We start from the raw sequence: 15,480 nt of genomic DNA on the forward strand, positions 1-15,480 counted from the left end.
TTACAATATTTCTTCTCCTAAATTAATTACGGGTACATTATAAAGGGCATCCCTAACGTGCTTTCTGACCAATAATTAATTCTCTTTACCCTTATTTGATATTTTTTAAATTAAATTAATCTTTATTTCTAACTTTTTAAAGATGGTAAATTTTGGTATATTTTAAAAAACAGGCTTGTTTTATGACGTTATTTGATGTCATAAAGATTTTCCAAATATAATCTTTTTAATCATGTAAAAATTTATGAATATATCATTTTTTTTAGAATTTAAAATGTATTAACAAACCTCGTCTATTTTCTCAAAAATAATTGTTTATGGCCCTACCAACTACTTAGGATCATGTGATTTCACCTGGAGTGTGAGTTAATGCTATTTTTTTTTTATTAACAAATTTAATCCCTACAACTTTTTACAAATTGATTTCAATTAATAGAAACTTATTCTCGGTGGCTAAATTTATTTAATTAGAGGCCACTCATTTAATAACTTACATCTATCTAACTCAAATATTAAATTAAATCGCTTTAATAGATATCATAAGCAATCACTTATACTTTTTTATTATTGAAGCGGATAACAAAAAAAAAATAATAATAATAATAACTCTTTATATATATTTTTTCATTTATTTTCAATAATCAAATTTCACATGTTTAAATTTTTAATTCATTATAAATAATTAGAATAAACGAGAGTGAGTCAACATCATAAATATTAACTACACCTAATATCAACCATGATATAATTTTTTCCATAACATAAAAGGATATATATACATTTATTGTACTAAAACCCAAGGTTTAGACGTAAATTCAACAAAATCAAAGGGTAGTTTAGTCAGACCCCATGTCACAAACATATGAATGAGATTTTGGATCCACATTCATCCGCAAGTTGCCGGCTTTTATTATTAAAAAGACATTTCCCCATTTTCCATTTCTTCTCGATTCCTCCACTTCTTCTAATTCTTCTTCAAAAAACCTTCACCTCTCTCTCTCTCTCTCTATCTCTCTCCTCCACTTACACTCCAACAATGGCTTCTCAAAACCCCAATTCCTCCTTCCTCCTCCTCTTCCTCTTCACAATTCTCCTCACCACCGCCTCTCTCTCCGCCGCCGCCGCACAACAACAGCCGAATGATTCTCTCCAACCACCTACCTCTTCAACATTTTCACTCACAAAGTCACCGCCCGCCGTCGAGGACGTCATCGCACCCCAAAACCACGCCGTTTCGCTCCGCAAAGTCCCCGCCGGTCCAAACCCGCTTCATAACTAAACCGATCAACGTCGGAGCTTGAAGCAAAAATCACCGAATGCGACCGCCGCCGCCACCACCACCAACATTCTTTAATACAGGTTCAAAATACAGTTTTCGAATTCTCATAGCATTAAATCTCGGTCATACTGTTTCAGCTCCTCAAATAATTTCTTCCAACAATCTTTTTGTACTCTCTTATAGGGTATTTTTTTTTTTTCTTTATACAGAAAAATTGTGTAGAGCAATAATAATTATATGTATGTGATGAAGAGATGACAAACGACAACGTTTTGATTGATTTTTGTGAAGAAATTTATTGACAAAATATAAGATCGAGAATTCCGCCATGGTTGTGTGTGTATTGAATGGAGATGGTGGGTTCAAGTTCCACAGTTATTTTCAATTTTATAGTCAAAATATTAATAATTAATAACTTTGAAATAAAAAACAATTTATTTGTCAGCTAATTAATTAATTTTTATTACAAATAATTACATCTAATGTGATTCCAATTTGGTAATAAACTAATTTATTTGTCAGACATTATATAACGTCATCTTTTTTGTTTTATAAGGAAATTTTTGTCAAATTTATTTCAAACAATTGGGAGAAATGTCTGAGATTTTTCAACTCTTAAATCAATCTGTTTGAGACAAAGTATTTAATTGAATTTCAAATAATGTTTTTTCTTTTTTTTTTTTTAAATATATAATCATGTATTTTAAGGATAATTTATGAATTTGAATAATAAGATAATGTGAACGAACAAGAATTGGCAAGGAATTTAAGGCAACCACCAATTTGATCCTTATTTAACTGTGGCAATGAAGAAAAGTTGTTGGTTATGTTCCCTTTGGAAATGGGAGGTCAAATCTTATATTACCAAGTGGCCCTAATTGTGCATCCATAATTTCTCAATGTGACAAAAATGCAAACCATTTCTAATATTTATTACAAGACTTTGTAAACGATCTATCGATTATTCATTGTTATATAATCTGCTTGGATTATTTATCGTTTAGACGATTTTTTGAAACTCCGGGGTGGGACGAAGAAACTTTCATGGTACTCGTTCATTTTTATGGGTATTGGAAAACATTTCATACGCAAAAATACAATGTCATGCTATATCAACCTAATTTTTTAAAATTTTAATTTTAATATTATAATAAACCCCTTTAAGGTAAGGAGATGATCTCCCTCCGGCAAATCTATAATTTTTCTATAACTAATAATTTAGTTTATAAATTTGTTAGACGAACACGACTCTCCACAATGGTATGATATTGTCCATGAGAGCTTTGCTTTGGGTTTTCCAAGATGCCTCGTACCAATGGAGAGAGTATTATTTGTTTATAAACGTAGGATCATTCTCTAAATATTTAACGGACGTGAGAGATTCATCATCCAACATATTTATGTTTTGTAATTTATTAATGTGACATTGGATAATGTAATCGAAATTTGAAATAGCTGACTATTTTAATTTAATCAATAAAGAATAAAAGAAAAAGAAGTGACGAAAATCCAAATAGTTTTTACATTTTTTTTTACAATTTAGAGCACGTGTTGAAAAAAAAAAGTATATATAAAATGCAAAATCTGGGTATTATTGGTAGGCATAACGGAGACGGATTGATCTGGTTTGAAAATTGAGGAAATCAATGTTGCTCAGCTCTTTCAGTTGGCTCTCCATTTTAACCCAACGGGTTGAAGCAGAAGATGAAGATCTAATCCACTGATTCAATGGTCAAACCCCTCTAACCAAAAAGGTCTCTGGAGAGAGAGAGCGAGTGCGAAAAGGAGCTTCTGGTTGCGTCTTGAAGAGCCCCATGTTCGAGGCCTGAGCTTTTTTCCCTCTCCACTAGCAGACCCATCTCAGTGTATAATCTTTTCCTTTTTGTCCAAAAAAAAAAAAAAAAAAAGAAGAAGGATTTCCATTTGCACCCACGTGTACGCACCTCAATTTCTTCCCTTCCCCTTCCCTTTCCCCTTTGCCTTCTTTCTTTGACCTAATTAGTTCCGTTTTGGTGTTCAGCTTCGAGTTTCAGCTCCATTCTTACGCGGACTGTGGGAAACCGATCTCGATTGCTCACTATCTGCTGATCTATTGTTGATTTTTCAGGGAAGATGGTGTCTAAGGGTTCGCCGGACTGGCTTCCCTCCGGCTGGACTGTGCAGTTTAAAGTCCAGAAGACGGGAAGGAAAATTAGGGTAATTTTTTTTTTTTTAAAGAACTTCAGTGGCATTTTTTGGGGTTTGATTATGGGTTTTGCTTTTTGGCTGGAGCTTGTGAGTTTTGGGGCGGATTGTGTTGTGTGACATGTTTCTCTTCTGGTTTGTTCATTGGAATTTTGGTATTGGGTCTGCAGAGTTTGTTTTTTGTTCCATATTGTTGGGTGTAGTGCTCTGAATGTTCAGCCCTTTTCTTTGGTGGGCATATTATATCGATATCTCCTGTTCTCAAGGGAAGAGAGGGCATTCGACTAGTTCTAGGATGTCTTGTGGAAGACATAGTCTGGCTCTTTTTGTTTCTATGGTGGTTTTGCTTCTGGTTAGCTCTCTTATAACCTACCCTTGATGTAAAGTTGTTTCTTCATCTTCCTACTTTAACTGTGGTTCTTGCTAGTCAGAGTGGAGTTTCTTCCCCTCCACTAAACCTCAACGATCTGCCGAATAAAAAGCGAAACTTTTATTGTCTCTTTGCACATCCTATCCCAAGTGATGGAAAGGAATTAGAAGTCTTATATGTTGGAAGAAACCCATTTGTTTCCTTTACCTTGACTTCATCTCAAAGGACTGAATCCTTGGTTTTCTGAAGGAGTTCCCCGTCACTTCTGTCAAGGGATGTTTTTTTTACAAAACAAGACGTGCACAGGGTTTTGTTATGGATAGAAGAATTATATAACTTGAGGACTATCACCTGCAAATTTTTAAGATAAAAGATTATGGAAGATATTATTATTCTACTGGGAGATAATAGATCAGGGTGGTGGAAATTTGTGGAGCTTTTTCAACAAACCCTCAGAAAGCGCAAGAAAATGATTAAAACATTTCCAAAGAACCCTGGAACAGGCATCAAAGAAAGATAGTGGTAAAGAAACCTGTTACCAAAAAGAGAAGGGTAAAAGGAACCTTTACTGATGAGAAGTGGAAGACAAGTCTGTGGTCGTTTGCATAGTTTTCACTTGGAGAAAAATGTGAACTTCTACCAAATGGATTGAATAGGAACTATAGTGCTCAAAAGATGGTTACTTCGATGGAGGTTTGTTTAAAATTTGGCAAAACATATTGGAAACTTTGGTCTCGATTCTTTGTTGAACTCCTGCCAACCAAATAATTCTCTGTAATCTAGTGTATGTTATATAAATATGGAGGAAGCTAGAATCTTATGTATGAAATATGAACAGGGGACAGTGCTAAGGCCATTCTACATGAGAGGAGGCCACAAACAACTTACACCCCTAATCAATACCGGCAATAACTTCTAGAACATACGTCCCAACACTGAGATTGTTCCTTTCCCTATGAATGGTGGTGTTTAAAACCGCAGACTTTTGGAAATCTCCTGTCTCCGGCCTGATAGTGTGCTAGAAGTGGCTGAACAGGTTTTTTTTGGCAAACCCCTTAAGCACCTAATCTGAAGTTGGGACTTCCTGGAGTTAGGATTAAAGCACCTATAGGTTGATTCATTTTGTTGGGCATGTGGAAACATTGGGAACTAAAATAGCTTTCTTCATAGCTATTACTTGTCCCATCCCGACTTCCTGATTTAGTTTTACTGTGCTCATTTCCTAAATTTGAGAAATTTAAGTTCAAATAAGAATCCCTGAAATTCTCCGAAGAAGTGTCTTATTTCTTCACTTCTCTAGTTCTGTAAGCACCGGCTGTGTATGATAGATATACACTTGAAGGCATTTGGAACGCTTTTTTTTTCTGGAAATAGAAGTTGTGAGCATCTAAGCCTACTTATGCACCTTGACTTATATCGTGAAATAGCTGTTTGATTTTAACATATTTGATATTGGTAAAATCTCAGTAAAGTTGATGCCCTAACTAGGTTCCCCGCTATAAAGAAGGAAGAAAAAAACAAAAAACAAAAAACAAAAAACTAGGTAACCTCCATGTTTAGATCTGTGTTTACTGCTCGCCACTTTGATCATTGGGCCAATCTATGTGGTTCACCTGAAATGAATGATTTATTAGGGAAAAACTTACATTACTGTATGACAACAATTTTATTCACGTTACCAGATCTTGCTTACATTTTTACACTGTTTGGGATTTTATAGTTCTATACAAACTTGGAGAGTGGAAAAAGCTTTTATTCTAAGGATGATGTTATTGGATATATTAAAAGCATTCAGTCTCAAAAGTCTCCACCAACTTCAAGTCGCATCAAAACACAGTCAGGAAATAGTCCAGTGCAAGTGAGTTTGACTCCTGGAACATTTTTTTCCTTAAACAAAATCCATTTTCATTTAAGTTGTTTTATTTTTCCTCTGGTATAGCTCACAGTAAAAGCAAATGAACGCCCTGAATGGTTGCCTGCTGGCTGGAAAGTGGAGTCAAGAACACGAATGAGTGGTTCAAATGTTGGAGGTGTATACAAGGTATCATATGTGTGCTTAACCTTTTGGCTTCTACCACAATTTTGTTTCAGCTTCGTGATTCTGTTGTTTTTTCCGATATATACTATAACTCTCACCCACACAAACTAGATAAACAAGTAAAAACTTTTTTTTTTAATTACTGAAGAACAGAGATCACATTTTTCTTCAGCTCTTGTTACTTTCAAGCATGCATGAATACTTTCTTAACCAATTTAAAATGATACCTTGAATGGATTATTAATGCTAAGCTAAGTCAATTCATTACTGAGTGCTTACCCACTTCTTGCTTGTTGCAGTGTTACATTGATCCAGTGACAGGCAACAGATTTTATTCTAAGCCAGAGGTATTTCGATACCTCAGAACAGTGAAAAACAAAGTGTGCACATTGAAGGAGAGAAAGACAAGCAACGGCACGAAGTCTAGAACCCATGTATGTTTCCTTACCAATCTCTTTTCTTGTTGTTATTTTTTCCATTTATTTTTCCTTTCCCCCGATTTTTTTTGTCATCTTACAAAAAAATTGAAGATCGATTGAATGGGTAATGAAGGCTGATGATACTATAATATGCTGGACTACTTAAAAATTTTAGTACAGCTGAGGGTGCATGAGAGATTTTACCAGCCTTCAGTGTGACAATTACATTCTTATGAATCTTGGCATCAATTTAATGTTGGAATTTAACAAAAAACAACTGTGGACTCGTTTCTTCTTGTTCATCATGACACCACGAGAATACACATGGTTTACACTTAAAGGTCATATTCAAAGAGACTGGTGACTACCTGCCCAGGATGTAGGGTTTCGGTGTCCAGGATTTAAAACCTTGTTAGGTTCTTGGACAACTAGATGGTTGAGGTGCATCCAATCTAAAAAGGGAGGTTTTTAGGTGATTCTGAAATGCTGCTTGCATACTGTGCTTCTTGGACTGCTTATGAATGCTTTTTACTATTTGCTTATTGAGTTGCGTAGCTGATATTCATATGTACTCTAGGTTGTTATTGAGCGTTATAAAGATGAAGATTTGCCGCCTGGATGGATAAAGGAGATCAAGATCAGAGAAAAAGCAGATGGCATTAGGAAAGATCCCGTATGAACTTCTTACTTCTGTCCCTCCGGCGCACAAAAAAAAAAAAAAAAAAACATGCATATGTAAGAGAGAAACAGGCACACACACACACAGATAAAAGAAGGTTATGCAATCACTGTCTTCTCACTGTTCCAAGCATGATTCATCTGCATTGTTAATTTCAATATAATTTCACTGCGTGGTTCCTCTCTTAGTTATATCCAACTCTCTTATGGGCTACCTGCTACAGTTTTACATAGATCCAAAATCTGGATATGTATTCCGCTCCAAGAAGGACGTTTTACACTATCTTGAGACTGGAGAGATCAGTAGACATGCATTTAAACCGAAGGAAGGGGTTGATAATGATCAAGAATCGATTAATCACAAAATAATCTCAGTAAGTCCTCTTGTTAGGCTCATGTGGGAATGCTGTAATAATATCACTGCTGTAATCAGTTTGGTTTTAAATTTTGTCCTCCTCACTTTACTCTGTAATCAGTATGTTTTAGTCAACTGACCCTGAATGAAAGCCTCTACAATCCATTAATGGAAAGATTGATAGGAAAATGAACCCAAATTATGACGGGTTATTTTAGCGACAATGCTTCAGTCCGTTTCTAGCTATGCTTCAATGGTTTCTAATGAGGATAGTTTTAAGATTCTGAATTGTTGCTTGCTCTTATTTTAGAGCCCTTCTACTGCTAAAGGACAGAAACCAGAGCACCCTACAGCAACCCCACAACCTCTTGCAGGTACAAGCATTTGTAGATTGCTAATATTTTCTGGTGCTTATTGATTAGCCATACTGAAACGCTGTCCAAATACTTGTAGGAATTTAACTTTTATCCAGTTCTATACCACCTTTGATGATTTAATATGCAACAGATGTTGTAGGGAAGGAAATGCCAACAGAGAGCAGTTCAGACTTTCCAGAAGACCGAACTCTACTACAGTCAGGGCGATATGGGAACCTGTCTTCTGAACTGAATGCTTCTGTTTCACGTGTTGAAACTGTCACAAAGATCGTTTCGTCACAACAAATGGTCAGGGAGTCTTCTGAAATCGAAGAGAAAAGTGGTAGAAGTTCGGTATCTCCTAAAGCTGATCTTCCAGATGGTAAGGAAACTGAAAGAGCATCTTCTGATGATGTACCAGTTTCAACTTCTGCATCTGAGTTGGAGCAAGAGAAGGCATTGCCAAAAGCTGAAAAGCAAGAAAGTAATAACGTTGATCCTGAAAACACTCCACTTTCAACCACTGCATCGAAGTTGCAACAAGAGAAGACCGCAATCCGTGATATGATGGAAATGGGTGACAATGGGGAAAAGATAGAGACAGAACGAGATGACAATGGGGAAAATACAGAGACGGAAGGAGGCGACAATGGGGAACGTATAGAAACTAAAAGAGTTGACAGTGGGAAAAAGACGAAGACAAGGAGGTTCAAGAAGAAGAAAGATATCAGCTTGCCTCGAAGGTCTTCGAAACGACTTGCTGAACGAAAACCAGAGTCGGCGCGTAAAGTAGAGACAAAAGAAGTTCCTCAAGCTTCGAATAGAAACTGTCTTACTAAAGTTAGTCCAGATGCTGATAAAGTATGTCAGCAGCTCAATGTAGGGCCAGAAAGGGACAATGAAGCTCATGTATCTAACCTCAAGGACATACCCTTGCATGAAAATCCTTCTAATAAGAGGAAAACCCCTCCGGAATGCGGCCTAGATGTCCCACAAGAGAAAATACAGAGAATACAAGCTGAAAAAAAGGATGATGTACAGATTGAAGCGCAGCTGAGTGTTCCAATTGCTGAATTTTGGTCAGACCCATGTCTGGAATTTGCAATCAAGACCCTTACAGGCGCATTGCCAGTGGAGAACGCAACCACCACCGATGGGCTAGTTTCTGATCCTACAATTGATTTCCTGCAAGGGCAGAAATCAGTCAAAAATGGGTCGGGGAGCTGCATGGATAAGAGAACTCAAGAGAACAAAAAATTCAAGAACAAGAAAGAGTTCACTTCAAATCGTCAATCTTCAAGTGTTAATGGGCTCAAACCTGAATTGGCATCAAATATAATATCCTTTCAACAAGCAAACGATCGTTCAAATGAAGCTGTTCTAGCTTTCAATTTATCAGACGGTGGAATTCTTGGAGAACCACAGAATGTACAGTGTAAAACATCTTGCCAAAAGTTTCCACCCAGAGAGCTGCATCACCCTCCACCGGATAGGATCAATACATGTCACGAGAGCAACAAAATGGCGCTCGATGATCAGAATCAAAAGCATCAAACGAAAGACACAACCTCAGAAACTCCAATATCCTTTCCATTTGGAGATTCCTGGGCAGACCCGTGCTTGGATTTTGCATTCAAGACTCTCACGGGTGCAATACCAATAGAAGGTAGTCTGGAAATTCAAAGCTACTTTGAGGAGCGAATCGAGTCCTCTCGCAGCCAAAGAGAGAGTAGCATAGCGCTTCCAGATTATGGATCCCCGAACTTCTTCCAAAACGATATATCGTCCCACTTTGATGGACCCGAAAAATCTGGTTCAGTACAGCACTTGAGTTTAGATCCTCTACTGGGGAATGTGAATCTACCAAGCTGCAGTGGGTTCACTTCTCAACAGCAGCCTCGCGTAGATAGAAACAGACCTTTCAAGGGAAGTTGAAGTTTTTGAGGAAAGTGTAGCTTTTGGATGTAATAACAGCACAGGTCAGGTCTTGAGAAGAACGGCTCATTGCTCTTTTCTTCTTTTTAGCAAATCTGTATTATAATGGATGCTCCAATCTGGCATTTCAAATTCAGTAACTCCCACGTCAAACTCGAACCACTCTGTACCCTTTGCCAGAAATAGAAGAAAACAAATTCCTAATTTTTTTACTGAAACAACTAACACTAGAATCGAATTGTTTGGATGTGATTAATTTAGTAAAATATCCAAAACAAAAACACATACATGAATGTTTGATGAGTTATTATCTAATATTTGATGCATTGTTGATATTCCTTGAGAAATTTCTGATTAGCTGAAGAATATAACGAGAGTTCATTACAACGAAACCAACTTTATTCTTAACCAACGACGATAACACGCCAAACTCGAGTTTAGCTTAATTGGTTAAAGTATATTATGTAGATTGAGAATTTAGAGGTTTAAATATTCACTCAGAAAAACTGATGACAAACAACATGTAGGAAATTCAGACACAACAAAGATCTGATGATCTCTGAACACATTGGATTCGAAATCCCTCAAACATACAATTAGCAATCATGGAGTAGCGGTGGATCTCATTCTGCATCTGCGGATTGCTTCCATCCACCATAAGCTTCGTCTTCCCCTTGAAAATCTGTTGCAGTTCTCTCCTGCAGGCAGAGAATCGAAGTGTTAATAGCAAAATTAACATAGCAAATGCTTACGAGTTACCCTAATAGACAAGCCAAGAAGTTGAAATTTTATCTGATAATTCTACAACATAGACGGAAGTAAAGAAGGAGAGCAACCTCAGGAGCGAAAGTAAGGCCAACTCGGATCTCTCCGCGGTATTCTGCATCCTTGACAACGTTATATGGTGTTGCAGGGAGGGTTTTTTCAAGGTAAACAGGTTCCAGAGGAATGCTGCAAATAATATACAGGGCATTTGAACAGGCTTGTGTTTTCATTATCAAACAGTCCTCATAGAACAAAATATACCCCATGATCTAAGCTAGTTTTTCGCTTTAGCCTATAGAAAGACTGTACCAAGCAGATCAGAAAGATCACCATTCATACCAAGCTCAAAAATCCACTTCCTTTTCAATTAAAGCCACGCTTTGATTATGAGGAAGAATTTGTTACCAGTGTAGAGGTTGGTTGTTCCTAATAGAATTAAGAGTCATTTTTACTTACGTTACTTCGCCCACAAAGTCATCTTGCGTGCCACTATCACTGTCCAGTATCTTCAGGGTGATCTCTTCAGCGCCATCAGATATGGTGAATACAAAAGTCTCATTCCATTCAGGCTCGGACCCCTTTCCTGTATGCAGTCAATAAACAATTCTGATGGTAAAAACACTTCCAAGTTTTTTAAAATAGGAGATGGTAGAGATTTGAGGATTATATAGAACATAAACCAACCCGACGCAACACTGCTTTTCTGCTCCTGTGAGCGGCAAGTAAGAACAACATAAGGATCCATGTCACCTGCACAAATGCATCAAAACCTTGTTAAGACAAGATTATCTTTAATTTTTTTAATAAAATATACCTACATTTTTTATTAGTGGAAAAAAAGTATGGTATGATGAAAGAGTTCTAGAGTTCAAGGAGGGAGAATGAATTGATGCTTGTTAAGTTATATTCAAGTTGACAGCCAGGTAAAATCAATTTTAAACAAATAATTGTAATTAAGGTAACAATAAAACTTTCACCAAATGAATTCCCCAAATCACAGCAGTTCATCTACATTAACTAATTGGAAAACCCATTTATTCTGAAATGAACTTCAGCAAATAAAAACTTCACAGAGATCTGCCAACAGTGCCCCCTCTTACACGCAAAACTAGAAGAATCAGATGAGTATAGGATCCACATATCCAGAAATATCCACCAAAGCATTAAAAAACTCTGTACAAAAACCAGTACCCAATACGAAGCCCCATAAAACGACTCTTGTTGTGTTGTGTTGTCTCATTATTTACGAAGCTGACCCACTAAATTCACCTCCTCAACGCTTTCTCGTGCAGATCAGTTTCACTCAGGGTCGCAACAAACTCAATGTATCAATGATCAAAACCAAACACTAACACAACCCTATGAACTTATTCCTCTACGAAATTCATTTCCGTCAAGTTCTCAGATACTATAAGTAAAATCAGAATCGGAATCTTCGACACATGCTGATAAAAGATCGCGAAATAGAGACCAGAAAATGAAACAAGATTGGGAGCGGGAACTTACAGAGGAAATCGGTGTTCTCAAGCCCCTTGGCGGAAATAAGAAGAACTTCAAGAGTTCCGGCGGGCATTTTCGCGGATGATGAAAAAGGGGAAGGAATTAAGGTGGAAATGAAAAGTCTCGATCCCCCACTTCTCCTTGGATCTCGATCCTTTTCAGAGGATTTGGGATCTTTAAAACAATTATTTGTTCGATTATATATAGAGATAATGGTCGAAAGCATTCGGCGAGATGAACCGAGCCGAACAGTGCTCCGCCATTAAAGCCGAGAAATTAGACCCCGTCGTGTGGTGCGGTATCACTTTTTTGAAAAATAATTAAACCAAAGGCCTAATCTGCAACTTTTTAAATAAGAGGGACCAAATTTAAAAAAAAAAAAAAAAAAAAAAAAACCTATAAATAAAAATTCCAATTAGACCTCCAAATTTCACCAAATCCCCAAAAGGGTTTTTATTAAAATACAATAATCTTTTATTTTCAGCTATCTTATTTCTAGGTATTCTTTATTTTAACAATTTAGTGATTAAAATTTGATTTTATAACAATTTATTATAACCAAAGAAAATTAAAAGTATATGGACTAAATTGTTACTAAATTTATTAAAGTATTGATGATTGAGTATATGATTTAATTTTTAATCTTTTTCTAAATATTGTTTCTAATATAATGGTTAGTTCAACATATAGCCATATATGAATATAAATTAGTTTCAAATTGATATTTTTAATATTTTCATAAAAAAAAAAAAAAAAAAAATCCCTTAATGGTGGAGCTGAGATTTTTAAATGATACTATCAAATATTCAAAGGGTGCGTTAATAAAGAAATAAAATTGTACAAAAATGGTACAAATTTAATTTTTTAGGAAACAAATTAAATCTTCCACTTAAATAGGTCGTTAGGAAAAAAAATATATTATTAGTTCAATATCTCCAACAATTTTGTAGAAAATAAAATAAAAAAAAAAAATTAAAATTTTAAAATCTGATGATTTGGAAATCAAAAGATCTTAAAGCTTGAGTGAGGTACACGCGTATCGTGAGAGCGTTTGGAAGATCTTCGACAAACATCTACGTTAAATAGCGCGCCAACAAGAAGGAACTGGGAAAGAGGACGAAGCAGAGTGTAAAGAGACAGATTTTGGAGATCTTTCCATTACTACAAAGCTTGCTCTTTTCTTGCCCTTTAACCCAAAAAAAGATCCAAGCCACACTGTTATTCAGCTTCTTAAATAAGGGTTAAGCTTTCAATTATCAACAACCTCGATAATTCGGTAATCGAAGCTGTTGATCGTGTTGGAGGCTTGGTCGGCTCTAAACTACGTATTCTTTAGGGGGTAAACTTCTTTCTAATAGACTCATTTTAGAAGCGAAAATCTGAAATGGAAAGTCGAAAAGTCTAAAGAGAACAATATTTATTGGTGATAGGGTTGGGCTGTTATAAGACCAGGGAGAGCGGAGAAGGAGGTGAATTGGACGGAAGTGGGCAAGCAGGAGGAATCCATGGGGCTACCAATAGCAACCCTGAAAACAACGCATGCTTTGAAAGAACTATTTTAACTATTTTCATATAATTGTAACAAAGAGTATTATGAAAAGAAAAAATAGTTGGGCCAGAATTTGGGCTTCCCCAATCCACAAAAACGGCCCAAAGGGGGGAAGGGCAAAAAAGGAAAGAAGGAAGGGAAGCTTCTGGAGAAGATTTGAAGAACTTAGAAGAAGACGTTAAAAAAGATAAAATAAAATAAAATCCACGAGGGATAAAGAGACACGCACGCTTCCTAACTTCAATCCTTCTGGTGCTTTCCTATCCTCTCTCTCTCTCTCTCTCTCTCTCTCTCTCTCTATAATGTCTCATCTATTGTGGACCCCACTCTCTTTTTTTTCTCCTTTTTTTAAAAAAACATTTTCCTATTTCCTTCTGGAAACCACGTTTTCCTTTTTTTCTTCCCCCTCTCTTCCTTTTCATTTACTCTCCTTACCCAGAAACTTCTAGAAACAACAAAACCTCTCTCTCTCTCTACGCGGCGGCTTTGCTGAGCTTCTGACGTTGCAGTGGCGGAGGTCATTCTTAGGCGCGGTGGTCTTCTTCACTCCTCCGATTCCGATTCCGCTCCCGGTTTCTTCTTTTGCTGTTTGGTTCGAGGGGAGAATCTCGTCTGGTAAAAGAATAGCTTCCAATTCGATCTTCTATTGCTCTCTTTTGACGTGTATTTGTATGTTTCATTAGAACTCCAATTCTTTGTGTGTGAGATTAAGGCGAAATCGTTCCGTTTTATGATTTGGTAGATTCCTACGGTTCAGATCTGGAAGAAGCGGTGATGGCTCCGTCGCCTGCGGAGCCGATAGGCGATTCTGGAACCGGAGATTCTCAGAGATCTATTCCGACGCCGTTTCTAACAAAAACGTATCAACTCGTTGATGATCCGGATGTCGACGACCTCATCTCGTGGAACGAAGATGGATCTACCTTCATAGTCTGGCGACCTGCTGAATTCGCTCGAGATTTACTTCCTAAATACTTTAAACACAATAACTTTTCCAGTTTCGTCCGTCAACTTAACACTTACGTAAGTTTCTGCATCTTTCGACTGTTCGCCAAATTTCGAATCCGCTTTATTTTCTTTTTGGATTCACTATTTTTCTTGGAAAACGGATGATGGTTCTGTTTTTGAGTACTTTTCGTCATATATATCTTTAATTCCGGAATTTTGTTTTTAATTTTATTTTTTCGTAACTACCGCGCAGGGATTCCGGAAGGTTGTGCCGGATCGATGGGAATTTGCGAACGATTGTTTCAAGAGAGGTGAAAAAGCACTTCTCCGAGACATCCAGCGGCGGAAGGTAGCAGTGTCGGTGGCGGCTCCGGCGACCCCGGCCTCCGTCTCTGTACCACTGGTGACAGTCGCAGCGTCTCCGGCTGTGGCGGCGTGCGTGATATCGCCGGTGAATTCTGCGGAAGAGCAGGTGACATCCTCGAACTCATCGCCGATGGAATTCCAGCGAGTTACGAGCTGCTGCACTACGCCAGAACTGGTGAGAGAGAACGAGCGGCTGAGGAAGGAGAATATGCAACTGAGTCACGAGTTGACTCAGCTGAAAGGGCTCTGCAACAACATACTATCGTTGATGACGAATTACGCTTCAGGTCACCAGCAGTTGGAGTCGGTGAGTGTCCGGGACGGGAAGGCGCTAGAGCTCTTGCCAGCAAGGCAGATGATGGATGACGAAGGCGCCGTCAGCGACGGGATTCAGGAAGTGAGACTGAAGGTGGAGGAGGCCGTGGCGGAGGGAAGGACGCCGAAGCTGTTCGGAGTTTCTATTGGAGTGAAGCGCGTGAGAAGAGAGGAAGAAGATGAAGAAATGATGGGGCCGAATCACGTGCAGTTGGAAGAATGTGAGACCGGGTCGGAGATTAAAGCTGAGCCGTTGGATGAGAACTCTGAAAATCCAGAGGGATCCGCATCGCAATGGCTAGAACTCGGAAATCAAGGCTCCTAAATGGCGTCGTTAGAGATGATTAACAAAGAAGAAGAAGAAGACGACGACGACGACGACGACGATGACGTTTTTTCTAAAAAAAAAAAAAAAAAAAAAAA

General features: G+C 37.6%; 3 protein-coding genes across 4 annotated transcripts in view; 2 read left to right on the forward strand and 1 right to left on the reverse strand.

Annotated features, from left to right (window-relative positions):
• The first annotated feature begins 2,991 nt into the window (after positions 1 to 2,991).
• On the forward strand, positions 2,992 to 9,825 carry LOC111491621 (methyl-CpG-binding domain-containing protein 13-like). The gene is made up of 9 exons (XM_023140602.1): positions 2,992 to 3,144; positions 3,387 to 3,475; positions 5,554 to 5,691; positions 5,773 to 5,874; positions 6,171 to 6,305; positions 6,868 to 6,963; positions 7,193 to 7,342; positions 7,634 to 7,697; positions 7,831 to 9,825. The coding sequence occupies exons 2-9, from the start codon at positions 3,392 to 3,394 to the stop codon at positions 9,612 to 9,614; spliced, it is 2,553 nt and encodes an 850-aa protein (XP_022996370.1). The 5' UTR covers positions 2,992 to 3,144; positions 3,387 to 3,391; the 3' UTR covers positions 9,615 to 9,825.
• Positions 9,826 to 9,991: 166 nt separating this feature from the next.
• On the reverse strand, positions 9,992 to 12,072 carry LOC111491623 (elicitor-responsive protein 3-like). The gene is made up of 5 exons (XM_023140605.1): positions 11,886 to 12,072; positions 11,064 to 11,129; positions 10,836 to 10,962; positions 10,451 to 10,565; positions 9,992 to 10,312 (listed from the first exon to the last, which is right to left on the reverse strand). Exons 1-5 carry the CDS (start codon positions 11,950 to 11,952, stop codon positions 10,238 to 10,240), a joined length of 450 nt encoding a protein of 149 aa, XP_022996373.1. The 5' UTR covers positions 11,953 to 12,072; the 3' UTR covers positions 9,992 to 10,237.
• Positions 12,073 to 13,768: 1,696 nt separating this feature from the next.
• Positions 13,769 to 15,480, forward strand: part of LOC111491622 (heat stress transcription factor B-2b-like) — a 2,255-nt gene continuing 543 nt past the window's right edge. The window contains exons 1-3 of one of the 2 annotated variants that reach the window (XM_023140604.1): positions 13,769 to 14,043; positions 14,171 to 14,451; positions 14,630 to 15,472. In XM_023140604.1, the coding sequence (XP_022996372.1) occupies positions 14,203 to 14,451; positions 14,630 to 15,382 (1,002 nt within the window). In that variant the 5' untranslated portion in view covers positions 13,769 to 14,043; positions 14,171 to 14,202 and the 3' untranslated portion in view covers positions 15,383 to 15,472. Of the gene's footprint in view, positions 14,044 to 14,134; positions 14,452 to 14,629; positions 15,473 to 15,480 lie in introns of both variants that reach the window. The other variant, XM_023140603.1, reaches the window with a different exon arrangement.

The sequence above is a fragment of the Cucurbita maxima genome, unplaced genomic scaffold (assembly GCF_002738345.1).
Source record: "Cucurbita maxima cultivar Rimu unplaced genomic scaffold, Cmax_1.0 Cma_Scf00016, whole genome shotgun sequence".
Lineage (NCBI taxonomy): Eukaryota > Viridiplantae > Streptophyta > Magnoliopsida > Cucurbitales > Cucurbitaceae > Cucurbita > Cucurbita maxima.

What these genes read in the sequence shown, in the direction of transcription:
- LOC111491621 (XM_023140602.1), top strand. Translation starts at nt 3,392, where the DNA reads ATGGTGTCTAAGGGTTCGCCGGACTGGCTTCCCTCCGGCTGGACTGTG. An exon ending in CAGGAAATAGTCCAGTGCAA is followed by an intron (nt 5,692 to 5,772) that starts GTGAGTTTGACT and finishes CCTCTGGTATAG; the next exon opens with CTCACAGTAAAAGCAAATGA. An exon ending in AACCCCACAACCTCTTGCAG is followed by an intron (nt 7,698 to 7,830) that starts GTACAAGCATTT and finishes AATATGCAACAG; the next exon opens with ATGTTGTAGGGAAGGAAATG.
- LOC111491623 (XM_023140605.1), bottom strand. Translation starts at nt 11,952, where the DNA reads ATGCCCGCCGGAACTCTTGAAGTTCTTCTTATTTCCGCCAAGGGGCTT. An exon ending in TGAGAACACCGATTTCCTCT is followed by an intron (nt 11,130 to 11,885) that starts GTAAGTTCCCGC and finishes GCATTTGTGCAG; the next exon opens with GTGACATGGATCCTTATGTT. An exon ending in GCCTTACTTTCGCTCCTGAG is followed by an intron (nt 10,313 to 10,450) that starts GTTGCTCTCCTT and finishes CTCTGCCTGCAG; the next exon opens with GAGAGAACTGCAACAGATTT.